This window comes from Palaemon carinicauda, chromosome 38, assembly GCF_036898095.1.
Source record: "Palaemon carinicauda isolate YSFRI2023 chromosome 38, ASM3689809v2, whole genome shotgun sequence".
Lineage (NCBI taxonomy): Eukaryota > Metazoa > Arthropoda > Malacostraca > Decapoda > Palaemonidae > Palaemon > Palaemon carinicauda.
Window position 1 is genome coordinate 24801205 of NC_090762.1, and position 27984 is coordinate 24829188.

Sequence of the window (27984 nt, forward strand, 5' to 3'; positions counted from 1 at the left end):
GAGGGTACACTGAGGCACACTATTCTATCTTATTCATCTTCCTCTTGAAAACTGTTTTTTGATGTTGCTCTTCTTAGAATATTTTATTTTAATTGCCATTACTTATCTTGCAGTTTATTTCCATTTTTCCTTTCCTCACTGGGCTGTTTTTCCCTGTTGGAGCCCTTGAGATAATAGCATCCTGCTTTTCCAACTAGCGTTGTAGCTTAACTAGTAATAATAATGATGATAATAATATTTTCCAGACTTATGCTGATATGGATCCCACAACTGCTGCCCTGGAAAAAGAACACGAAGCGATTACAAAAGTGAAATATATTGATCGTGTTCAAATAGGACGATTTGAAATAGATACATGGTATTTCAGCCCGTACCCAGAAGAGTATGGAAAAGTACCAAAATTGTACATATGTCAATACTGTCTGAAATACATGAGACTTGAGAAAACATACAGATATCATTTGGTAAGTTTTTGTGCTCTGGTAAAGCAGCGTTAATTTGTGTACTGTATATATTTACTGTAATTACCATGTAATATAGCATAAGTGCAAACCTTTCATATTTTAATGCAAGGATCTCAGAGTAAGGATTCTTTGTTGTTGGTGATTTGACTTGAAGCTGTAGTTATTCCTATGTAGATACAAACTTCTAAGTGTTTTATTGGGTTTACTCCTAAGTCTTTTCCTCTAAGATGATCGTTTCACCTTTTAAGAGGAAGCAGGTGCAGAAGGCCAACAGAACTTCTCTCAGGTGCAGTTGACACCGGTAATAACGATCAAGCAGAAGAGGAGGATGGTACATCTGACTCCTCCTCGGGGGATACACTACATAGTTGCCTAAACTGAGGTTCTCGGTCTCCGAGAGAGGTCTCGTTTGCGGAATCATTCTGTTTCGTACCCCATCGAGGTGGTTCCCCCGGAACTACGCTCAGTCTCAAAGAAGACAATCCATTGGACGTAGTTCCTTCTTCAAGAGAGGGACAAATGGAGGAACACCCAAACCTTCACACTTGGAGGAGTATTTTCCATCCCGCAAGGAGTTAAAAGATTAGAAAATGATTCCGAAGACTTCGGCTAAGGCATCAATTTTTCAAGGCCTCTGCAAGAAAAACCTTGATGGTCCTCTCCAGTTCCAGCAAGCGGCATGCCTTCTGCGACCATTCCTGATGACTTCGACCCACCTCGGGCTCCTATGGGTAAGAGCTTGTGGGTGGAAGACGATGACTATTGGGACGAATATCTCCCAAAGGCTGCAAGTCCTAAGCTAACGGAGGCAGAGCAGAGTGAGTTGGAATATGCTTTCAGGCAGGTCAGGGCTTGCATGGGGCCCATCGATGGGTTGTCTTATCCAGCAATGGCTCCTCAAGAGGACAAAGACACGGCCCTGGACCATGTCTACGGTACTCCCAAGGCCAGTGCAGCTTTTCTTCTGGTCTTATTAGTTGACGGGTGTGAAACGGAAGGCATTTTCCCTGCTCACCGGCTCCTCCAGCACCTTCCTGGCGGAGTAATCCTCTAAGCTTCTTCTGCCGTCGTTTATGCAGTAGAGGAGGTATTATGAGGTGTCCAACGAGACCCTTCTGCCCTTGCCTCTCAACCACTTTATAGAGGCTCCAACCAGAGGAGTCTCCTTCGAGAGACTCTATGTTGGAGATCCTTAACCAGGAGAAGGTTGCTAAGTATGCCATGCAGGGTACTTTGTGGTTAGATCTCTAGCTGAGGTCTGTGGGACACCTCATCAGGACCAAGGAGACCACGAGAAACTTGATGGAAAACTTTTTATTGTCGGGAATTAGAACCATTGAGTTCCTCTCCCACCAGGTAGTGAACCTTTGGGCGTATTCGATCCTTTGGCGAAGGGACTCTGTAATAGAAAGGTTCCACTGACAGGTCCCACACGCAGAGGTGGCGAGACTGAGGAACTCACTCTCAATGGTTCCTCTCTGTTTAGGCCGAAGACGTTGAGCGGGTGGTGAAGAGATGGAGGAAGTCCAATCAAGGCTCCCTTCTCCATACGGTCCTCCCATCTTGGCCCTATAGGCCTCCTCTACCACAGAGGAAACAGCACCAGGCAGCAGAAGAAGCTATTTCCATCTATAGCATTGAAGTGCTTCAAGTCCACTTGTTCAAGTAAGAACAGTACCCGCTAGGATGGGCAACCCTCCCACTCGTCCACCATTGGGGGAGATGCCTGCTACTCTGCTGGAAGAGGTGGATGCAGCTTAGGGCCAAACCCTGGACAGTCTTCGTGATTCGTTCAGGGTATCGCGTCCGATTCATTCAATCTCTTCCTCCACTGACTTGGGATCAAGTCACATCCAGCTCTTTTTGAAGGGAGCTGCAAAGGAGCTGGCCCTTTGGGCCAAAGTCTAGACCATGTTGGAGGAGGGTGTTCACCAAGAGGTTCTCGATGGGTCCCTGGGCTTCTTCAGTCGACCCTTTCTCGTGAAAAAGGCGTCTGGAGGATGGACCCAAGTCATCGGCCTCTCAGCACTGAACATGTTTGTCAGATAAACTCCGTTCAACATTGAGACGGCAGACACAGTTAGACAAGTGATAAGATCACAGGGCTTCATGTGCACACTGATCTCAAGGACGCATACTTCTAGATCCCAGTCCATCCAACTTCAAGGAAGTATTTAAGGATCATATTCAATAGTAAACAATACCAGTTCAAGGTGCTGTGCTTCGGTCATTCCACGGCACCTTATGTGTTCACGAGAGTGTTCACCCTAATGTCATCCTTGTGTCGCAGGATTGGCATCCGTCTCGTACGATATCTGGACAACTAGCTAACCCTAGCAGACTTGGTGGCAATCCTTCTTCAACACTGAGACCGACTTCTAGCATTTTGCCAAGATTTGGGAATCGTGGTAAACTTCAAGAAGTCATCCCTGCTTCACTCTCAAAGACTGGTATACCAAGGTATGATTATTGACACCAATTAACAGAAAGTCTTCCCATTAAACAGCAGGGTACAGAGGCTGAGGAGGGTAGCAAGACCCTTCCTCAGAGGAGAAGAGCTTCTAGACCAGCACTGGTTGTGTCTCAAATGTAGCCTATCATCCATGGTCTGTCTAGTGCCGAACGGCTGTCTCAGGATTCAATCTCCAATAGCAGCTGAAGTCCAGGGGAAATCAGACCAGCAATTCCCTGTACATTCTAGTCCCCATAGGGCTAGAGGAGCAGACGGACCTCAGGTGGTGGGTGGCAGACGAGAGAGAGCCTCCACAAGGGTGTCTGCCTTCTCGTTTTTCCCCCGGAGTTGATGCTCTATTCAGATGCATCAAAAGAAGGGTGTGGTCCCCACATGCTGCACCACAGAGCTTCCGGCTTCTGGTCCAATTTGGAAGGGTACCATCACATAAATCTCTTAGATGTGAGGGCAACCATCTTAGCCCTCATACAGTTTCAGTAGTTCATGGCAGGTCACTCCATGGTGTTGATGAGCGACAACACCACTGTAGTGGTTTATATGAATAAAGAGGGCGGTACCCTTTTTTTAGCCCCTATGCCATCTAGCTGTAGTTATACTGAGATGGGCAGAAACCAAGTCTGTGACTCTATCGGCCCGCTCCATTCCGGGCATGAGGAATGTGTTTGTTTACAATCTCAGCAGAGCGACTCAGATAGTGGGCTCCGAATGGTCTTTGATTCATCTAGTAGCCAACAAAGTCCTTACTTACTGAGGTTCCCCGATTGTGGACTTGTTCGCGATGTCCCTGAACTTCAGGGTCCTGCTTCACAGCACCCCAGTCTGGGATTGCCAGGCTATCTGGCAAGATGTATTCCAACAATGGTGGAACAACATCGATGTGGACACCTTTCCTTTGTTCTGTCTGATGAGAAGATTACTCAACAAGTCCAGAACATCCGACAATCTCTCATGAGTCTCATAGCTCCGCTATTGCACCACGCAGAGTGGTTCTGGGACCTTTTGCAACTCCTGATGGAACTTTTGAGAGAACTCCCTCCATGACATGATCTACTCAAATAGCCATACGTGAACATCTTCCACAAAGCCTTAGTTTCGCTACGACTTCACACCTAGAAATTATCCAGCAACTCCTCACTCTGAGAGGATTTTTACAAGTTGCAAGGAGGATGGCTGGACACCTTCGACAATCTTCAGCTTCAGCCTACAAGGCTAAGTGGACTGTATTCTGTGGTTTAGTGTCCTGGAGCACGTACAGAGAACCCCGGGTTAATGCCAAGGAACCAGTTGGCGTGGACTTCATCCCTCCTTAGGGGCAAGTCATCCCTTATAAATAGCGTATGGTTTGTATTCAGTGACTGAAAAAATTACGAATTTGGAAGTAGTTTGTATTTTTTCTAACAATACAAACCTGTAGCTATTTATACAGATATGCCCGCCAGCACCTATCCCCCTAGAAGTTCTACCAGCAAGCAAAAGTGGTTATTCAACCAAGGTGTGTGAGTGAGCGGGTTAGCAGACTACTCCCCATCCCCTGCTAACTAACAGGTGTATGGTTAACCTTTGCTAAAAGTCTTATGGCTCGTCTTCTAGCATCGCCGAAAGTAATATCCCCTATAAATAACTCCAGGTTTGTATCATTAGGAAAAATACAAATAACTTTTAAATTTTTAATTTTTTCTAACTATACAAACATGAGTTGTTTTCTCATACTTTCACACCATCACTAACCCCTTAGAAAGTCCTAGCTGCAACTAAAGTGGTTTGTCAGTGAGGAAAGTGGTGGTGTCGATTGTGGCTGTGCTCTTCCACTGCTAAATTTGTCTTACTACAGCCACCAAAATTAAAATAATCATCTTGATCAAAGAAGTGAAATTTTTTTTGTTATGGTTACACATCTGATTTTTATTTTAGGTTTTGTTGCAGTAATTGAATCTCTTTTGAATTACTTGTATTTCTTAATTTCAGAGCGAATGTGTTTGGAGGCAACCGCCTGGGCGGGACATTTATCGCAAAGGAACTTTGAGCATATATGAGGTTGATGGTTCAGATCATAAAATATATTGTCAGAATTTGTGCCTCCTAGCAAAGTTGTTTTTAGATCACAAGACTTTGTACTTTGATGTTGAACCCTTCTTGTTCTATATATTATGTGAGGTGGATAAACAAGGAGCTCATCTGGTTGGGTATTTTTCTAAGGTAAGCTTTTGTTAAATGCTGAAACTGATGTTATTGTTAGTTTATTTTGTGTTTTCTGCTGTTATTTAAGAAATTTTGTTAATGGTTTTATGGGAATGTGAGTTACAATATGAAACTCCACTGACATATACAGTATATTACTCAGTGTTTTTTGTCAATTAACCATTTCAAAATTAATTTTCACCTATATTATTTATAAAATATATTACAGTATTGGATTCGATGAAAGGGAAGCACATTCATTAGTAAAGTTAATAAACTGAGTAGTTCATTAAACTAGTTATAAAGTATCTTATTAAAAGATTTAGTTTTTTAGTTAAGAATTATTTAATACTCTTATTCATTTACGTAAATCTGACTCATGAATCATTGGTCAGAAGTACGAGTCCTATTCCGGCTCAGAAAAGTTTTCATTAGTGTTCGCAACCTCACTATTCCTGTGAGCTAGGGGTAGGGTGTTTAGGAGAGCCTATATGTCTACCTGTTAAGTCATCAGCAGCCGTTACCTGGCTCTCCCTAGTCCCAGCTTGGGTGGAGTGGGTTTGTGTGGGCTGATCATATGTGTATATGGTCCTCTGCCAAGGACTTGCTCACTGATCATATGTATATATTGCCTCTGCCACTCATGAGTTACCTTTAAACTTATAACAGTTTTGACTTTTTGCCCCTAGATACCTTTCAGTATGTTTATGACCTTGAATCTTTTAATACAGTTGAATACAGTAGGATCTTAGTAATCCAGATATGGTGATTGTCCTTGTCAGATTTTTAAATTGCTGTTAGATTATCCTACCTAGTTAAACAGCTGAGGTTAAAGAAAGGTTAAGATATTCCAAACTAAGTATTTATTATAAAGTTATTAAGGAATTATGTTTATATTTATAAGAATATAAACTTAATCATAACTAAAATGGTGAAAACATTGACAAATTTATGAAACATTAAGGGTATTTTTGTTCATGCGCGAAATACAAACCATTGTTCTTTTTAACCCCTTCGCTACGATGACGTCGTTTGACATTAAAACATGCCAGATGATACAGACGATGATGTCCGGATATCTCGTTTACAAATATAAACCGTGTGGAGGTTAAAATTACTCTTATATCCTACAAAAGAGTATAGGTCATGGTCGTATATCACACAGTTCATACTCCTTGATAATAGCCCCTCCTCCTTCCTTCTTCAGCCAGACAAACAATAAACAAGTAGCCTTTATTCCTGATTATGTAAGAGCTATTTTAGTCTGTTTTTATATTACTATGTAAAATCACACCACTTCCTAGCGACATTCCCTACCTGAGGCATTACTCCAATCTCCCTTGACATCCCCAGTTTAGAGACATAGGGATCCTCACATCTTATTCCACTACCAACTGAAACATTTGTGATTTTAGAGAAACGGTAGAAGTCATGTATATGCAACTCCTATAGATCGGTCTTGAACTAATTTGTCCATGAAGGGGAAAAGAAGGGTAGAGCTCTTCCCTCCCAACTGTTAGTATGTGAAGAGCAAAAGTGAGGCAGAAGTGTGGGAGAAACATGCAGTTCTTATTGTGTAACAACACTCCAACAGGGAAAGAGATCTTAAGAGCTCTATGAAGAGACAGTACTGCCTTGAGGTACATCTCTAGCTACAGGAGAAGGCAGTGCCCCTCCCCTTCAACTCAGCAGTAGAAAACACTCCTTCCTCTGGCAGCGTGCAATAATGGCTAAAGAAAGCTAGTTTATACGGTTATAATGACATCGCCATCACTAGGCCACACTTGCAAGAGAACAAACAGACACAGGAAAGCTGTGAAACAGGAATAATAAAATTTATATTGGCAGGTTTCTCAGGCAACTGTCAGTCAGTTACAGTTATTTGAAAAACTGCAATTCCTTTGTTTTCTAATATCCCTCGCCCACAATGAACCACCAGCCATTATCTAAAAGGAAAAATTAAAATAGCCAGTTGATGACACCTGGAGTACTTTTGTACCCTCCTATTGAAAACAGTGCTACATAGTGTGCTGGCATGTGCATTGGGGTTTCCCTCTACCTGCCAATAACTACCGATACTTCGTTATACATTTAACAGCAGAGTTGCTGCTATGCTGAAAACACTGCTTTTAAATGACTCTGGTTTATATTTGTGTAGGACCATCTTATTTGTTATTCGTACATAACTATTTAGAATTCATGAAATATAGTTTTACCCCTTGTCTTTCAGGAACAAATTATAGTTGTTTCTGAATTTTCTTTTTGTAAATAAACTTATCTACTTTGTGCCAATGGTTGATAGTGTATGCATCCTCCAATTTAACAGCTTGACCTAGAGTAAAATTGATTACTTTGCTTTGAATTGGAAATAAATTTCCACATTTTAGCACTTGAAGCTGAATTTTTTTTAGTTTATTATCATGGAATTGATTGCGAAAAGGAAATTTAAAAGTGAATTTTGTTGTTTATTTTCAGGAAAAAGAGTCTCCAGATGGGAATAATGTAGCATGTATCATGACTCTACCACCATTCCAGAGAAAGGGCTATGGAAAACTGCTAATTGCTTTCAGGTGGGAGGTTTTATGTTATTATTTCATTTATATGGATATTTTAATAAGACCAATGAGAGTAATTTTGGGGCTCATACTGTCCTATTTTATTAAGAATGTGAAGATTTATTCATTTTATTCTTAATAACTAAGTTCATGATGGTAGTTCACAAGAATAATTTTTCTGTATTTTAGCGACTTTGATAGACCTACAGCGTTAAAAAGTTATTGATATTCGTGTACAGTATTATAACCATATAAGGGATTATCACTTGAAGTGTGGCTTGAATGAGACTGTTGATATGACAAATGATTCTTTGTTCTAGCTGATTGGCCTCAACTTCAATACTTTACTATTTCTACCTTAACTTACACTGATTTCATTTTTTTTTTATCACACATTAGATATTACATTTTCAGTACATTATTTGATGAAGAATTCTTGTTTGATTTTCATTGCAAGACATATAAAGAAATATTTAGACCTCAGATTTTTGGGTCTATAGCTTATGACAGTAAATTCATCAGAAGTTATAGCCGGGAAGTCCCATGTTTTCATTGATTACTGTCTCGTAAAGAATATTAAAAACAAGGACGTATCTTGGAATGAAGCAATGTGATTATCAATTTTTTTTTAGCCTATCTGAGTATATCTTGATATAAATAGGTTTATGATATTTCAGATGGTTACAATAGTTACAATACTATACTCTGGTAGTGCCGACACCCTATAAGGGTGAGCAAGCTGGGTATATTCCTGGCATTCCATGCAACTTTTTTCTCTGGTATATTTAGCAGTATTTATACCTTAGAAATGGTGCTTTAAGGAGCATTTCACTGGGCGACACAGGTCCCTCGCCCAGAAATAGATTTTTCCTTCATCAATTTCCATTTATTTTTCAATAATGTGGAAGGCCAGTTTAAGAAAGTAAATTTTAGTTCTTGACATTATATGAACCAGTGAAATGAATAATCGAACATTTTGGGAAGTGAAGCAAAGTTGTACAACGTAATTCGAAAAAAGATTAGCAATGCAGGCGAAGAAGAAGAAGGAAAATTGATATGTAGAGATGAAGCTTTTGAATTCTTATTAGGAATCAAAACTATCTTCAAGCTTGTCATTGTTAGAAACTGATAATCATTTAATAACTTATTCTTATCTCTTCCAAATTCTCTCCTACAGCTCTTTACAGATCCATCTAGTCAAATTGGTAGCTTTGTGGCAGATACCATTTTAGAAATTTCTTAAAAATTTGGGCTACATAAGTGAAAAGGGTTTTTAGGGAACCATCTAATTTTTCTAAAGAAATTGATTTAAAGAGGTAAATATTAACCCTCTACTAATAAAAGCTTCCTACTACATCTTTGAACAAGTTGTGGAATGATCTTCCTAACCATGTAGTTGAATCGTGGTACTTCAAAGTTAAGACATGCAACAAATGTCTTTATGATAAACAGGCTAACATAAGTTTTTTTATAGTTTATTTATTAAAGATCTTTTTTATTGTTGTAACTGTTCTTGAAATATGTTATTTCAATTGTTCATTACTTTTCTTGTAGTTTATTTATTTCCCTATTTCTTTTCCTCACTGGGCTATTTTTTCCTGTTTGAGGCTTTGGGCTTAGAGCATCCTGCTTATCCAACTGTTATCCAACTAGTAATAATAATGATAATAGTAATAATAATAGCAATAATAATAATAATAGCCCTATTAGTTTTTCACATTTTTCTGTCACACCACATAAAAGACGTGATAATTTATTGTTCTGGATTTATGGGTCCAGATGGTGTTTACTACTCATTCTCTTCCTGTTAGACAAAGGCTCATATGCTAAGCACATTTGAAGATTAGAATGGGCCCATATGTGAGAGATGGTTGTAAATATAGAAATATGTTTTGTCTTTATAAAAAAAATGGATATTTATTGTACTATTTTTATTGATGTTGCAGTTATGAGTTAAGTAAAATGGAAGGAGTTGTTGGAAGTCCAGAGAAGCCGTTATCAGATCTTGGAAAACTATCATACAGATCATATTGGACATGGGTACTATTGGAGATTTTACGTGACTTTAAAGGCACACTATCAATAAAAGATTTAAGGTAAGTCTATATTTATAACATCTTTAGTTAGTAGTTTAATTCAGACTTGGAAATTTATTATCACCTTAGAGGTAATACTGATATTAAAAGAAACCTTTTCTTCATATGTATGTAAATTTTCTTAGAAACTATTTTGTTTATCTAAAGATAATGTATACAGAAAAATGACACGCCTTCAGGGTTGGTCAAGTGGTTTGTGAGTATGAAGGCTAAGGGATGGTTGGGCATTTTACTCCCCTTTCTCTGTCAAGGGAATATTGTTGCTTGTCCTTAGCGTGCCACTCATAAAGAACTCATCGCTGACCGGTACGTTTGGAGTAGGTTAGCAGTTGTGAGCCTTGTGGTATGTAGATAAAGGTATTGGTGGGTGTTCAGGATGAGATCAATCATTACTTCTCAGTTTGTTTGGCACTTTTCTTGATGACCTTAACTTCTGGGTCAATCAGAAGAGAAGACTAATGCGAAAGTTCATTGTTTGCACCAATTGCTGGCAAACAGTCGTTCTTGAACTAAACACCAACACATTAAGAGAGCGAGGATAATGATCTGCAATCATTCCACAGCTAAGGGAGATACACTCTCAGCATGACTTATCATATTGGTAGAAGGTGAACGGCCCCTTACAGGATTAATAACCCATGTTATATAATGAAGTGCCTTTGATTGTTTCCTTGGAGGTTCCAACTTCTTCTCTGGGAGCATTGTTGGAGGGGCTCCCAGACCTCAACTCCAAAGAAGGCTCTCAAGGAGAAGAAGGATACTCGCTCCAACTTTGCCTGTTTTTCTTTGTCTTTGTTTTCTCTTCCGAAGAAGTCTTGGAAGACCGATTGCAAAAAGACTCTTGAGCTTACAAGCACACAAGAAAGATACTCTGGCTGTCTTGCAAATTACTCTCACACCTGGTACCAATACTTAACTATTACACTACCATGTACGTACAGTAGCAGTCTTGTGTTTTAAGGCTGCCACCATTCACCACTAATTTCAGGATCCCCTACCTCTCTTTCCTGAGAAACTCAGGTATTAAAGGAGAGATATGACTCCTTATAACGTTTCCTCACGTACGAGATTGGGAACTTGGGTGAAAATATCAGCGCTCAGTCTCAACGTGCATTAGAGTGACAAACCAGTCCAATTTATTCTTGCACTGAGAAATGTGATCCTGTCTGTCCTCATGATCGATCTTGTCACAACTCATGGTTTGTATAAGCGCTCGGAAATACAATTCCAGTTTTCCTTTTGACTGTTTTACCTGCAAAGATTTTTCCAGGTGTACACCCTACTGGGACCACGTTCAGAGGCCTTTTCGTGAATCATGGACGTGGAGAGACAGTAGTTTCTCTACACATATGAGTGATGATACGTGTTTGAACAGGTAATTAGAAATTGGTATTTACATTTGTATAGGTGATGAGACATACCCCCTTGTGTACACAGGATTAGGAATTGGCAATATAGTTTGGATGTCTTGGCCCTAAGGGAAACACGATGTAATGGGATTGGTAAGGAAACATTAGACCAAAGCAATATTTATATCTATTTGGGTAGGACAGATGGAGGTGGAAGAGAAGTGGTAGGAAGGGTTATAACACCAAGAGGAGAAAATGCATTAACAAAGTGGAAAGCTGTAAATAGCAAATAGTTACTTGCAAAGTTTTAAGTCAAAGCAGTGCAATATGAGTATTATAGTATGCTATCACCAACAAATGATTCCCTTGAAGAAAGGAAATATGAATACTACTATTATACTCAACAGAATATAATAGATGAGATCCCAGTGAGAGATATGAAAATTGAAAATGGTAACTTACATGCTAGAGTTGGAAGAAATAGTGTAGGTATAGAGAATTTGATGGGTGTTGAGGGTCCTGGCTAAGTTGCTATGACTCCACCATGTGGCAATTGCATAGAATATAGAAATCCACTTTTGATTTCATTTTGTGAACTATGAAAAAACAAAATTAAAACCTGGTTTTGCAATGGCTGAAATATATTATGAAGTAACTAAACTTTGCAAAACTTTTCCTCATTTTGTATTTGTAATTTTTTATTGTTACTCATCCATTCCATTGTGTGAGATATGTAGTTCACATTTTAGGTGTTGCTTTCTTTGTCATCTGCCATTGTTAACTATGGATGTGAGAAAGTATTGGTTCAAACCTGAGCACAAGAAAGACACTTTGATATTCAACAAACAAGATGTAGGATGAAAATCACTTGGATATACATTTAGTTCAGTAGCAGACTAAAAGTGGAGAAACATTTTGATGTGTGTTTGTAATCTTACTGTATTGAGTTATCATATTTTATTGTTTTTTTTTTTTTTCAGTCAAATGACAAGCATCACTCAACAAGATATAATATCAACCTTACAGAGTATAAATTTAGTCAAATACTGGAAAGGACAACATGTTATATGTGTTACCCCGAAGCTAGTCGAGGAGTATATTTCATCATCTCAGTTCAAGAGACCAAGATTAACTGTAGACCCTACATTATTAAGGTGAGTATTTTCTGCTTTAAATTTTGTTGTTCACTTGTGGTAAATATGTAAGGGACTTTATTGACAATATAAAATATTTTTGAGAGAAAAAAAATGTATCTTGTAGAGAAAAGAAAACAATAGTTTTCTTTCTGTTTCAGATGGGTTCCTCCAAAACGACAGCAAGGGCAAAAGAAAAAATGAACATGTATAGATATATGAAATTCTGTAAATATAGGTATTAATTTTACATAAAAGTTTCTCTTACTATTATTTTCTGTCAATTGGAGTTCCTTTTTGACATATTTTTCCTGGTTTCTAAATCAGGCAGGGCTGCCCTTTTGTTGTCTCTTACGTCGTCTGCACTATTTAGCTGTCCAACCTCATTAACTTTTTCTTCCTCTAACTTTTATCCTTCATTTTGAGATTGAATCCATCAACTCATCCTTTATGGATTTTGGATATTAACTAAATTTTCAGGTAAAAGTATTCCATTGTAATGAAGAATATGCTGTATTCAACTCGAGTTTATTAATACAAGAGCTGTGCTATTTAAGGAGCTGATTCCCTACTTTTCCGGTTTTGATATATCCATTGGGTTTCCCTTGTGTATTGTTAGATGCATAAATGATATAAACAGCAAATCAAAGATTAAATAAAAGGATGTACCTGTTACTTTGATTATAGGTTGTCATTTCATACTTCTTGAATTTTTTATTAGAATATTTTTCCTACTTTGCAACCATTCATTTATTTCTATGTCAGTTCTTTTTAACCACAAGGCTTCTGATATCAGCAATGATACAGTTAGTCAGGATTGAGAAGTTAGGTAGGTTGTTTGAAAGAAAAATTTTTATACTCTGGTTATCTTCTGTTTATCATGTTATTTTGGAAGAAGATAACAGTTACTTGGTATTCAGTTTCTTTTTGTGTTGAAAATAATCAGGCATTAAACCTGTTGTTGTAAATATAGCTACTAATGATTAAACTTGCAGTTTATGAATGGGTTAATCACAGATTTTGCTTTTTTTTCAATCTCAGGTAATGCTCACATGGTCACCCTGAATTTTTAAACAATCCGTTATTCTACGAATATTTACTTACTAACCTTTCTGAAAGGTTTAACTGTGATATAGGTGTATGCATATCTTTTGGTGAAAGCTTATTACTAAAATGAGTTGAAAAGTTATTATTTTCAAGTGCCATGTTAATTTCGTGATATTGCCTCAGAAAAGATGATAAAAGAGAAGTGAGAGCTCTTTAAACTATTTGGTCTTTAATGAGGATTATCATTCTGGGAAGATGATTGAAACCTATTACCAGGTTTATGTGAACTTTATGGAAAATATGAAAATTATTAGGAAAATATACAAATTATTTGATGGTACTTTGAGAAATTATGGATGATATTAAAATTATCTGAAATATATTCAAATTATTTGATGGTGGTTTGAGAAATAAGCACATGAATTTATCCACTGAATGGTACATTAGGTGTTGTGATATAAGAGTATCTTAAGGGTCTCAAGTGTATGATAGTATTTTGCACTTTCTGTTTTATACTTTTTAATCTCTTTTCAAGTCAGTATTATCTGTATATTCCACAAAAGGTTCTTGAAAATTACTTTTATAATGATGCAGATTTTGGTGTGTTTTGTTAAAATTTTACTGGCAATGCTGAACGAGATTAAACTTATATCACAATCAAGAGAATTTGAAAGTCCCTGTTAGTACAGTATTCTAAAATTCTGAAACTATACTAGATACTGTACATAAAGTATGGTCCCTTTAAGGGTATTAAATGAAATTTTTCTTAATAGTGTCAATGAATCTATCCAACATTCACATGCTTTTCCTTTAAAGAAGGAGGAAATTTGACCAATCTACTTAAAAATACATACATTTTCATCTATTTACGTACGATAACCCTTTAGTTACCAGAGGGAAGAGGAACTGGTGTAAGGATATGGAGTGGGTACTCTTACATCCTACCTTTTGTGCCATTTAAAACTTCATTCTTTTATATTTGCATTTATAGATAGACCAGCTTTGTTTTTGCTCCTGTTTCAGTCTTTAGACTTATATTCTTTGCTTTAGTACTAGATTTATTCATGAATTTTTCTTTAATTTTGTGGTCAGATTTTGTTTGTAAATAGATTTATACCCGTGAAAGTTGATCATCATACAAAATGTTCACCTTTCAGCTGCAGTGGGTTTTCTGTTGTGTCTTGATGTTCTGGAATGTGATAATTTTAAATGAGTAAATGATCAAATATTTATGTTTGGTTGATGTTACGGCTAAAGATCAAGAAGTTAAGCATAAGAATAGGAACTGCACCATTATTGTGGAGTTAGGTTTTAGTTCCCAAATGTCCCTTTGTGGATTTATATTGCAAGCTCATATCAATGGTCTATCTAGTGATATGCTGAAAGTTCATCTTCGGAGGTGCCTCGAACGTATGGTAATGTCTTCATTTAGAGGAGGGATCAAATTTGTTCTCTTATGGATAAAAGTGTTACCTTTTCTCTAAATGACTTTTCAATGGCCAATTGTAACTAGGGATAGTCATTTGAGACACTTTTCCCAATCCCTGAATTTTGGGAAAAGGTTGGTGTTTTCCCGGAATCCTGGGAAAATCCCGGGAAATCCCTAGATTTTATGATTTTTTTTTTTATTTATGTATGAAATATTGCAAGACTCATAGCACGTGCTCATTTGATTATTTCTTAAAACATTGGCAGACATATCCGTAATATATAATGCAAAGAAGAAGTGTTCAAGGAAATTATTGAGCAGAAAATCAAGACTGATTAAACACATAATTTTACACAGTTATTATTCCTGAAATAACAAAAGAAAGTGGCACATCTTGCAAATTGTATGAAAAATATCTTATATGATCACATGCTTTTGTAATTCAGTAGAAACCTGGTAAAAGAAAAATTATCAATGTTCATCGCAATTGAGCAAAATCTTAAATAGAAAGAATTGTAATCTCTGTATAAGATCACATACTTTTGTAATATAAACCTTGTGAGAGAAAAAATAAGCAATGTCATCATAAATAACAAAAGTCTGAAATAAAAATGACTGTTTGCCTTCAAATGACTCCGAAAAGCGTAATTCACATGAAACCTTCCTCTATGGCAGTTATATGAAAAAAAAAAAACAAGAAAACTATATACTGTACTGTATTCATATATCACTTTTGATAAAATAAAAGTAGGAAAATAGTAAATTTTGCTTCTAGCTGTTACTACAAAGTACCAACTATTTTGAGTTTAAATGAGAACGTAGAAAATAAACAATTAACACTTTCATCAAGTAGACAAGTTCTAAGTCTCGTGATAAACAGTCCTACAGCTAAAAAAAAAAAAAACTTCTTTGACGTACGTGGCTGGTATAGATTTTAATACTGTTGTTTTCTTGGTTATGTTTGCTGCCTTTCTCCAGTTGCTTCAAAATTTCAAGCTTTGTCTGTTATGCTCCTGCTGATCCCCTGACTTGTTTTAGCTGTTTTAGAAATGCTCTTTTTTTTTTTTTTTTTTTCTTTTTTATTGCTCCCTGTAATTTCTTGAACATCTATTTTGAGTTTAAATAAGAACGTAGGAAATAAATAATTAACACTTTTATCAATTAGACGAGTTCTAAGGCCTGCAGCTAAAAAAAAAGACTTCTTTGACTTACGTGGGTGGTATATTTCTTAATGCATTTATTCTCTTGGTTATGTTTGTTGCCTTTCTCCAGTTGCTTCAAAATTTCAAGCTTTTTCTGTCATGCTCCTGCTAATTGCCTGACTTGTTTGGGCTGTCTTAGAAAGCTTCATGTTTTTTTTTTCTTTTTTATTGCTCCCTGTAATTTCTTGAACATGGTTGCTATTTGGCTTTGATCTGGGTCGACTGATTGAGACACTCCTTTGGATTTGGATAAAGCAAACATTTCATCACTATTTGCATCATAAAGGCGAATAAGAAGTTGGTTTTACTGTAAACCAAAGAACACTTTTGCTGGCAATGCTTCTAAATCTTTTAGAACAGTGTTAGGTGATAGGTACACTTATATGGCAATAGCTGCTAACTATTGACGATGCATTATTTTTTTTCACATTTTAAAAGAAGCCGAGTCTCCTGGGAAGAAAATTAAAAATCCCTGGAATTTTCCCTGACAAAAAAGCAACGAGATCCCTGGATCCTGGGTTCTCGGGATCCCGGGAAACAATCCCTAACTGTAACCCATTTTGGATAAGGAATATCTTGCTAGAGCTACCGAGCAGGACAGCTCCATGAGTCTGTGTGATTTATTTCCACATGCTAAGCACAGCAAATTTTCAATTATCATACCCATATGCTTCTACTACACTGTACTCTGTATGGTTTCTTTTCAAGCATTTCAATGTCCACCATAGAGATGATGGGTAAGGTCTACAATAAATGTCAAGGTTGGTTATTTCGCCAGAGTTATACAGCATTACTTCTATTGGAGAAAACTTTCTTTTTGCCAGAGTTGTACAGCTTTACTTCTATTGGAGAAAACCTTCTTTTTGCCAGAGTTATACAGCTTTACTTCTATTGGAGAAAACTTTCTTTCTGACAATGCAGCTAAACTAAACAAATCCAAGGGACACTATTGTCCTGTATCAAAATTGGAGGTATTCTCTTTTTTTCAATATTTATCTTAGCCGGTGATTATATAGCTGCAACTCTGTTGCTCGACAGACAACTCTACGGTAAAAACTCGCCAGCGATCGCTACACAGGTTGCGGGTGTGCCCAACAGCGCCATCTGTCGACCAGATACCCAGTTCTCAATGTAAACAAAGACTCAATTTTCTCTCTGTCGAGGTGTCGACAAGACGTACTTTACTCGCTGTTGCTAAACTGGAGTTTTTCACATCTAATTGGTGAAGTACTTTATTCTAGTTTTGAGCTTTCGCTGTGCAGGGTTTCTCTTCACACAAATCCTTGAACTCTTTTTGATAACGGATTCTTTGTTGATGACTTTTTTATAGTTTTTTGGAATTTCCCTTGACCAATTCAAAATGGCTGACCCTTCACAAGTCCCCAAATTTAGGAAGTGCAATGCTAGGGACTGTTCAAGGCGTCTTCCGAAGGCTTCTATCGACCCTCACACTGTTTGTTCCAATTGTCGGGATAAAACCTGTCAATTGGAAGATCGGTGTGAGGAGTGCGTTGGCCTTTCGGAATTCGATTTTATCGAATTCCAAAAGTATACACGTAGGCTAGAGAGAGATAGTTAGGAGAAGTTCTTCTCGTTCTATTGATATATCCTCTCCTCATGCCCCACAACCTATTCCTTCCCCTGTAGTGGTTGCTCCTAACCCCCCTCCTGGCACTCAGGAACCATCGATGGCTGATATGATGCGTGCCATCCAGGCTCTGGGTGAGAGAGTTGAGTCCCTTGCTAGTGACCGTAATCAGCTCATGGCGGATGTGAAGGAGCTTAAGTGCAAAAGTGCAGTGGGAAGTGCTAAAGTGCCGAGTGATAGTGTTGTGGATAGTGTTGCGCTTGAGGGTTCGTCTGTTCGTGCCTGTCGTCCTCCTAGTCCGGGACCTCTTGCAAGCTCCCAAGTCCAGGGGAGAAGCAATGTCGTACGACGCATGGGTTCGAGAGGCTTTAATCAGCGAACAGACGTTCCCTCCGTGGTATCGGGCGTATCTACCCAAGATCGCTCCTACCTAACTAAGACGAGAGAGCCCATGTATACCTCGTCTTCTGAAGGTGTTTCTCGCAAGAAACTTTGGACCAAGGTCTCGCGACCGTTAAAACGCAAGTCGGTCCCTTCAGCACAAGTCCAACGGCCCGGTTGTAGCCACTGGGTCAGTTCGGACTCGCTGCCGTCATCCGATGACTGCTCACCGCCTAAGAGAGGCAAAGCGGTACCGCTTCAGACAGTAACACCGTCTGTCGCCGCACCTGCTCCCGTAGACCCTAAGTGGTCTCTACTGCAAGACATGCAGTCTAAACTTACGTCTCTGATGCAGGACTTTCGTGCGGAGAAGGTTGCTGCCGCACCAGCTAGTGCAGTACCTAGCCTACAACCTTCCACACGATCGGTTGTGCGTCCTGTGGACGCTGAGGTAACCTTCTCACGCACACCAGTTGAGAGAGTTCCTCCACCCATGCGTTCCAGTGTGATCTGCCAGCCGCATGTTGACGTTAAGCGACGCACGGAGGTTGCCGTTGACGTTCTGGAGGTTCAACAACCGTCAGAGTTGCTTTGTTTTGACGCGGTGCGTCAACCTCCGCAACCCAGTGTGGTTTCCACTGCGCACCCACATCAGTCCAGACAGTCTGGAGTAGACGCTGTGCGTCCCCGCGCTGCCATGGTTGTTGCCAGCTCACAGACTGGGCAGCAGTTCCATGACGTTGCGTCCGGCTCATTCACGCATGCACCAGTGCGACCGGACTCAGCGAACCAGCCGTTACCCACTCCGTTGCCGTTTCCTCATCAGTTGTCGGATGAGGAACTTTCTGATGATGATGTTGCTACACACATAGATGAACCCCAATCAGATTTGGACGAGCCTAAGTCCACTCAACCCTCTTTGGACTTTAGAAAAGTTTTGGCCATTTTCAAAGAGCTGATTCCGGACCAGTTTGTTTCTGTGGCTCCTCGTTCTCCACCGTCAGAGTTTGTGTTAGGCATGCCGTCTACCACTCCTGCCTTTACTAGACTCGTCCTCGCACGCTCGTCCAAGAGAGCTTTGCGGGTGATAGGAGAATGGTTGCAGTCCAAGAAGAGTTTAGGGAAGACAGCCTTTGCGTTTCCCCCTGCTAGACTCTCTTCTAGATCGAGCGTCTGGTATGCCACGGGAGAAGTTCTCGGCTTGGGAGTTCCTGCCTCTGCCCAGGGCGATTTCTCAAGTCTTGTAGACTCTCCCCGCCGCCTTGCCATGAGACGCTCAAAGATATGTTGGTCATCTTCGGACCTGGACCACCTTTTGAAAGGTATCTTTATGGCCTTCGAAGTTTTTAACTTCTTAGACTGGTGTCTAGGAGCCCTAAGCAGAAAGATCTCTCCGACAGAGAAAGAGACTTCCTTGCTCATTATGTCCTGCATGGACAAGGCCGTACGTGATGGGTCTAATGAGCTTGCTGCATCATTTGTGTCCGGAGTCCTTAAAAAGCGTGAAAACCTCTGCTCATTCCTTTCAGCTGGAGTTACACCGTGACAGAGATCAGAGCTTCTCTTTGCTCCTCTTTCCAAGTGCCTTTTTCCAGAAGCCCTGATTAAGGAAATAGCCGCTTTGTTGGTGCAGAAGGACACTCACGATCTTGTTGCGTCCTCCGCTCGCAAAGCTCCCCCTTTGCCTACCTTGTCAGCTAGACCAAGGATGGACACTCCAGCGTCCCGTTTTATTCCGCCCTTTCGTGGCAGAGCCTCCTGCAGAGGAGGTGCTCGTGCCGAAGGGAAACGAGGAAAGAAGAAAGGATCCAAGTCCTATAAGGGCAGAGTCTGACTGCCCGCATCTTCAGACAGCAGTGGGAGCCAGACTCAAGAACTTCTGGCAGACCTGGGAGAAGAGAGGCACAGATGCACAATCTGTGAAGTTGCTCAGAGAGGGGTACAAGATCCCTTTTGTACGGAAACCCCCTCTAGCAACGTCTCCCATCGATCTCTCTCCCAGGTACAGAGAGGAAGACAAGAGACGAGCCTTGAAACGGGAAGTGTCTCTTTTACTAGAGAAGGGAGCGGTGGTCAAAGTCTCGGACCTTCAATCTCCGGGATTCTACAACCGCCTCTTCTTGGTGTCAAAGAAGACAGGAGGGTGGAGGCCGGTGCTAGACATCAGTGCTCTGAATGTCTTTGTCACAAAACAGACATTCTCCATGGAGACCACAAAGTCAGTCTTAGCAGCGGTCAGAAGGGAAGACTGGATGGTCTCTTTAGACCTAAGGGATGCCTACTTCCACGTCCCCATCCACCCGGACTCCCAACCTTTTCTGAGATTCGTTTTCGAAAAGGTTGTCTACCAGTTTCAAGCCCTGTGCTTTGGCCTAAGCACAGCTCCTCTTGTGTTTACGAGGCTGATGAGGAATGTAGCCAAATTCCTCCATTTATCGGACATCCGAGCCTCCCTCTATTTGGACGACTGGCTTCTCAGAGCCTCTTCCAGTCGTCGCTGTCTGAAGGATCTAAAGTGGACTCTAGATCTGACCAAGGAATTGGGTCTCCTTGTCAATATGGAAAAGTCACAACTGGTCCCATCCCAAACTATTGTGTATTTAGGGATGGAGATTCACAGTCTAGCTTTTCGGGCTTTTCCGTCGGCCCCCAGAATAAGCCAAGCCCAGTTATGCATCCAGAACATGCTGAAGAAGGAACAATGCTCAGTCAGGAAGTGGATGAGTCTGGTAGGGACGCTATCATCCCTGGAACAATTTGTGTCATTAGGAAGACTACACCTCCGTCCTCTTCAATACCATCTAGCTTTTCACTGGAAAAAGGACAAGACGCTAGAAGCGGTCTCGATCCCCATTTCCGAAAAGATGAAGTCTTGCTTGACTTGGTGGAAGGACAGTATCAACCTAAGAGAGGGTCTTCCCCTGGCTGTTCAGACTCCCAACCACGTTCTCTTCTCGGACGCATCGGACGTAGGCTGGGGTGCGACATTAGACGGTCGGGAATGTTCAGGACTGTGGAACTCGAGTCAAAGGATCATGCATATCAACTGCAAGGAGCTGCTGGCAGTACATCTGGCCTTGAAAAGCTTCAGGTCTCTCCTTCGAGGCAAAGTGGTGGAAGTGAACTCGGACAACACCACTGCCTTGGCGTACATCTCCAAGCAAGGAGGGACCCACTCACTGACGTTGTACGAGATCGCAAGGGACCTGCTCATCTGGTCAAAAGGTCAAAACATATCACTAGTAACGAGGTTCATCCAAGGCAACTTGAATGTCATGGCAGATTGTCTCAGTCGGAAAGGGCAAGTAATTCCAACGGAATGGACCCTCCACAAGGATGTATGCAAGAGACTTTGGGCCACTTGGGGCCAACCAACCATAGATCTCTTTGCAACCTCGATGACCAAGAGGCTCCCAATATATTGCTCACCAGTCCCGGACCCAGCAGCAATACATATAGATGCCTTTCTCCTAGATTGGTCGCATCTAGATCTATACGCATTCCCACCGTTCAAGCTTGTCAACAAGGTACTGCAGAAGTTCGCCTCTCACGAAGGGACAAGGTTGACGCTAGTTGCTCCCCTCTGGCCCGCGAGAGAATGGTTCACCGAGGTACTTCGATGGCTAGTAGACGTTCCCAGAAGTCTTCCTCTAAGGGTGGACCTTCTACGTCAGCCACACGTAAAGAAGGTACACTAAAGCCTCCACGCTCTTCGTCTGACTGCCTTCAGACTATCGAAAGACTCTCGAGAGCTAGAGGCTTTTCGAAGGAGGCAGCCAGTGCGATTGCTAGAGCAAGGAGAACATCCACCCTTAGAGTCTACCAATCGAAGTGGGAAGTCTTCCGAAACTGGTGCAAGTCAGTATCTGTATCCTCGACCAGTACCTCTGTAGCTCAAATAGCTGACTTTCTCTTATACCTGAGAAAAGGACGATCCCTTTCAGCTCCCACTATCAAGGGCTACAGAAGCATGTTGGCATCGGTCTTCCGGCATAGAGGCTTAGATCTTTCCAACAATAAAGATCTTCAGGACCTCCTTAAGTCTTTTGAGACCACGAAGGAGCGTCGTTTGGTTACACCTGGTTGGAATTTAGACGTGGTTCTAAGATTCCTCATGTCAGACAGGTTTGAGCCGCTACAATCAGCCTCCCTGAAAGATCTCACTTTAAAGACACTTTTCCTGGTATGCTTAGCCACAGCTTGGTTTTCTAGCCAAAAATGAGCTGCCTTCTCGACCTTGGCCGAAATCGTTCGATATTCTCAGCTTATCGAGTATGGTAGGCAATGAACTAGAAAGAGTCTTATGCCCTGTGAGAACTCTTAAGTTCTATTTAAAGCGAACTAAACCTTTACGAGGCCAATCTGAAGCTTTATGGTGTTCAGTTAAGAAACCATCTTTGCCTATGTCAAAGAATGCTTTATCCTACTTTATCAGACTTAATACGAGAAGCTCATTCACATCTGAGTGAGGAAGACCAAGCATTGCTTAAGGTGAGGACACACGAAGTTAGAGCTGTCGCAACTTCCGTGGCCTTTAAGCAAAATAGATCTCTGCGAAGTATAATGGACGCAACCTATTGGAGAAGCAAGTCAGTGTTTGCGTCTTTTTATCTAAAGGATGTCCAGTCTCTTTACGAGGACTGCTACACACTGGGACCATTCGTAGCAGCGAGTGCAGTAGTGGGTGAGGGCTCAACCACTACAATTCCCTAATTCCATACCCTTTTAATCTTTCTCTTGAAATGTTTTTATTGTTGTTTTTTGGGTTGTCCGGAAGGCTAAGAAGCCTTTTGCATCCTGGTTGATTTGGCGGGTGGTCAAAGTCATTTCTTGAGAGCGCCTAGATTAGGGGTTTTGATGAGGTCCTGTTGTATGGATTGCAACCCTTGATACTTCAGATCCTAGGGGTCGATCAGCATCCTAAGAGGATCGCGAGGCTCCGTAAGGAAGACGTACTTAAAAGGCAGAGTAATTGTTCAAGTCGACTTCCTTACCAGGTACCTATTTATTTTGTTTTTGTTATTTTGATAACTTCTAAAATGAAATAAAAACTCTTAGCTCATAAAAGTGTAAACATATATTACTGGTCTCTACCCACCACCCTGGGTGTGAATCAGCTATATAATCACCGGCTAAGTTAAATATTGAAAAATGTTATTTTGATTATAAAATAAATTTTTGAATATACTTACCCGGTGATTATAAATTAAATGACCCTCCCTTCCTCCCCAATAGAGATGCAGTGGGACGAGGAGAAAATTGAGTCTTTGTTTACATTGAGAACTGGGTATCTGGTCGACAGATGGCGCTGTTGGGCACACCCGCAACCTGTGTAGCGATCGCTGGCGAGTTTTTACCGTAGAGTTGTCTGTCGAGCAACAGAGTTGCAGCTATATAATCACCGGGTAAGTATATTCAAAAATTTATTTTATAATCAAAATAACATTTTTCGCTACATTGGATCTTCAGCCACCAAATCCTCAAGTTGTAGTTGTTTTGAGAGATGGCTAACATTTCCTTTATTTTCAACATTTCTATTATTTTTCTATCTAATCACAATTCAGATAAGATAGAGATACTGCAAGATGAGTTTTTTCTGTATTAATGAACTGAGGGATGGCAAACGTTCACAATCCTTTTCCAGATTTCTACACCAGTTTAGTCTTGGTACCAAAGGTATCCTTGTCAATTTTAGCAGCAGGTCAACAGGGCGATTGGAGGTTTTCAATCTACCCGTTGGACAATTTTCTCCACATTTCTTCATCACAGCTTGAGAAAATTTCTGGGATTTATTTTTGGAGAAAATATTTTTCAGTTTACCCATCTTTGTTGCATGTTAAGCATGGCACTGCAAGTGTTATTCACAAGAGTGAAGGGTTTGGTAACAAACTCTGAGAATGTTTGCTGTATTTATGAAATTTAAAACTTTCCAATGCCTTTTGGGAGTGTCTTTTAAGAGAACACAGAACATATCTTGACGTGTTAGATTTTGAGATAGTCTCAGATTTCAAGAAGTCCTTTCTTCAACTGGTTCATCAGATTCTGTATTGTATTAAGGAATAGCATTTTGTATTGTAATTAGGAATAACAATAAGTTCATTTCTTTTTTCAACTTCTCTGTAAGTTCTTTTAGCTCACAAATGGATTAGTCTGTTAGGGGAAATGGCTTTCCTAGAAAAGTTCAAAATTCATTTATCATGCATAATTGAAGATAAGGCCTCTTTAATTCCATCTCAACTATTTTTGGTACAGAGCAAATGGACCCAAAGACATCGGTGAAACTATGTCGTCAAAATCAGATGGATCTTCTTAACTGGTGGGAGTCTTGCCATTGTCTTCTGCAGTAAGTAAGTTTGAGGCTAAAGGTTCCCGACATGTATTTGTTTGTCAACATGTCAATGCCTAGTTTGGGATTGATGTTGGAAAATTTATCACTGGCTGAGTCTCGGATGCATATCAATTGCCTGGAATTACTGTTCAAGGGCCCAGTTCATTGTGAGGAGTTAGTGATGGTAGAGGTCATAGCTTTACATTCAGACAAAACAATAGCTCTGGCCTAAATTTGGAAGCAAGGGCTTACCAGCTCAAGGCCTGCTGACCCAGGAACATTTTTGTTGCCAGAAACCAGGAACATTATTCTTCTATTTCAGTTTGTTTTAGGAAAACAGAATATCTTAGTGGATCAACTGAACTAACGAGATCAACTGCTACTTACAAAATGGTCTCTACAGCATAAGGTATGCTTGGATCTGTGGAAAGTTAGAATTTTATTATCTCCAGTTCAGGATTGTCACTTTTGGGACATATTGTTTATCCTATGCTTCAGGAGTGGTCCATCTTTTTTTTTTATGTATTTCTTCTCTTTGCCATGATTTGACTTGTCATCAATCAGTTCAATATGTCAGTCAAAGTAAGAATGACCTTTATAGCTCCTTCCAGGCCTCAAAAGGGGTGGTTCCCAAACCTTTGGAGTTTTGTCCTATGCTCCAATTCAGCTACCATGCTGGGCAATATCACTGCCTTTTTTCATTAAAATTACCTCAGGCTTGGGTTAACTGCCTGAAGACTATCCATCATAGAAAGAAAGGATTTCCCAAATCCTTTACATTATCAATGATAGTATTGAGAATGCCATTCCAAATTAACAATAGCAGCACGCAACATCTATTATTTACTCCAATTGGTGTACTGTATTATAGGAAAGGTTCTGTTAGCAACCTTAGATGATCTTAGAGTTACGAGGTTTATGGGTTATGGTAAGCTTTTTCTGCCTTCCACAAAAGGTTATAGATCTATGTTAGCATCTGATTTCAACACTTGAAGAATTACTAGCAAGTGGCAATGAAGATGATTGTTTAAGTAGTTTGTATATTGAGGTTATAATTGGAGCATCTAAAGAAATAAGTTTGTTTTGAATTTTTTTTTTTATGGAGTACTGGATTTGTCAGATCCGTTATCTAGAAATGCCATGGCTTCTTTCTTCTTTGACATACATACATATACCAAAGGCACTTCCCCAAATTTTGGGGGGTAGCCGACATCAACAAGAAACAAAACAAAAACAAAAAAGGGGACCTCTACTCTCTACGTTCCTCCAGCCTAACCAGGGACTCAGCCGAGTTCAGCTGGTACTGCTAGGGTGCCACAGCCCAACCTCCCACATTTCCACCACAGTTGAAGCTTCATACTGCTGAGTCCCCTACTGCTGCTACCTCCGCGGTCATCTAAGGCACCGGAGGAAGCAGCAGGGCCTTTGATGATGTCTCACAGGAATTTCAATTCAGGAGAGGGGGTTCCCAGCCCCCTCGTCCCGTCCCTTTTAGTCGCCTCTTACGACACGCAGGGATAACGTTGGCGCTATTCTTATTTGCCTATGTGTGTGTCAGAGTCCATGATTTTATTTGTGTGGCTACTTCAAGCTTTGGAAGAGAGTATTACAAATTGCTCAGTGGAATTGTAAGTCAGATTTTGCTTCTCATTTGAGAGAAGAAATTAAATTAAGGTTTGGTAATTGGTCAATGGAACCCTTAGTGGCAGCAGGGGACTTTTTGAAATAATTTACCTTTAGTAGCAATTAACTTTAAATTTTTTGTTACTAGCTTTAAGGAAGTGACTTATCTTTGTGTTTTTTAAGAAGCATAAAGTTCCTTGATTGGGTTAGTTTTGAGGAGCTTTGCATCTTGCCGGCAGTAGCCCTTGTCAATATTAGTCATTAGTTGGTAGTGGCCTCTATTTTACCAGATTTCTCTCAATCTAACTTTTAAAGAGAAATTGTTATGATGGAATTCAATGTACTTTTAAAAGTAAAATTAACATTTTGTTTTCTTTTTAACATCTGTATATTACCACTATCCCTCCATCCAAGTTAACAGATGAGTCATCACATGAATTTTAGGTAGATTCACTGAAATGAAAGATAATTTTTCAAATAAACTTAATTATTTCAATACTTATAATTATTTCTTTTTAGTTCCTACCCACCGTCCTGCTTATGTCGGCACCTCTTACCTTTCGGAACTAAAGGCATTGGTCTATGAAATAAAGGAAATGTTTTTAGATTTTAAAGTGATTGTAAAATATTTTCTTCATGGAATGAATAGCACAGGAATTGGGCTATGTATGGCATTAATTTGATACAAAAATTTTTATACTTTCTTATTTTGTTTTTTCATCGTTGTTTGATGTTTCCTATCCCTCAATGATTGGGTGATTAAAGATGAGTTAAGCCACAGATTTGATATTGCAACAAAGTTTTCAAGGAAATTCTCTACCTTTTGCATTAGGCACGCGTGTAAAAATTAATAAAAATATTATTTTTAGATTTAGTCATATGTTAATTCCCTTTTTGGGTGTATATGGTTAATATTTGTTGAGGTATGTAGATTTCTTTATTTATAGTTCAGATATAGATATTGTTAGAAACCATGCATGTCTTGAATTCATTATATTGATAAAAGATTACAGTGCTACTTTAAGAAGATTCAACACTGCGTCCAAATGCAAAAACCTTCTCTTTAGTCCAAGCAGGAACAAGAGGGAAGTGTCCAGATACTGTTCCTTCTGGCTTTATGAGGCTGTTTGCTTGCAGGGGAAAATTTGGTTAATGCATACCTCTGCCATCTCAAATAAAAACTCACAAACTTACCCCTCTCTGTAGCCTTCTGGTTTACCTATCGGCGTACTTGTAACTGAAGGTTGGGTCTGAGGGTCTCAGACCACATTTTCCACTGTACTTTACAGACATTAGGGACAGGCCCTTTGACCCATTTCCTTCGTTCACAAGGTAGCTGCTTAGCAATTTTAATATATTTCCAGCTCCCTCTCTGGGCTGTTTGCATCCATGTAAGAAGAGGTCAAATGAGTGGCTCTTTTGCCTCTTTCTTGTTCCCCTCTTAAGGGGATGCAGCAGCCAAAACAGTTATACATTGGCTAGAAGTTTAATGGTGGTTATCTACTTTACAGAGCACCTTTCTAGCAGACTGGTAAGGGTGGATGATGGGTCTGTGTCTTATAAACATTTCTAACATTTTTCTTGATTTGCATGATTTAAAGACTACCAACACCATATAGTACCTGTTAAGTCAGTACAATGATGCTCATCTTTACGTCTGTTCAATATACGTCAGTTCCGACTTAATGTCTCTCTCCTTAAATGTTAGATACAAAGATAAAATCCACCTTACGTCACTCTCCAAAGTCATAAAATAATGGTCAAGTACTGTACTTCACATGGACAATTATTGGTGTATCTGGCTTTTTATGAAGTGATGTAGGTTTCAAGTATTTTTTCATGTTCAGAACATGTATGGAGAATCTGTAGGTCACTATTGGGAAAAAGTCTGACCTATGTTAAATATCTATGCCTGCTGAGACTCTTGGAACCAAGTAACAATGTAAGGTAGGGTATCATCTCCATCCCTATTATTGGCTGTTATGAGGTTTTTTAAGTCGCCTTCTTCGCGCCCATACGGGACCTAGAAGGATGACATGTCCAGGAATAAAAGAACCTTCCAGTTCAGTTCTCCCTATTTTAAAGGACGGAAGGGTTGTATACATGTAGGAACAAATCACAAATTTCAGAACTATATA

At 39.8% G+C, this 27984-nt stretch overlaps 1 protein-coding gene across 2 annotated transcripts in view; it reads left to right on the plus strand.

Annotated features, from left to right (window-relative positions):
- LOC137630479 (histone acetyltransferase KAT8-like) overlaps positions 1-27984 on the plus strand; it is a 53161-nt gene that overhangs the window by 22732 nt on the left and 2445 nt on the right. Inside the window, exons 4-9 of one of the 2 annotated variants that reach the window (XM_068361975.1) lie at positions 246-464; positions 4903-5133; positions 7591-7685; positions 9617-9766; positions 12096-12269; positions 12410-12518. In XM_068361975.1, coding sequence (XP_068218076.1) covers positions 246-464; positions 4903-5133; positions 7591-7685; positions 9617-9766; positions 12096-12269; positions 12410-12452 — 912 coding nt within the window. In that variant the 3' untranslated portion in view covers positions 12453-12518. Of the gene's footprint in view, positions 1-245; positions 465-4902; positions 5134-7590; positions 7686-9616; positions 9767-12095; positions 12270-12409; positions 12519-27984 lie in introns of those variants that run through there. The other variant, XM_068361974.1, reaches the window with a different exon arrangement.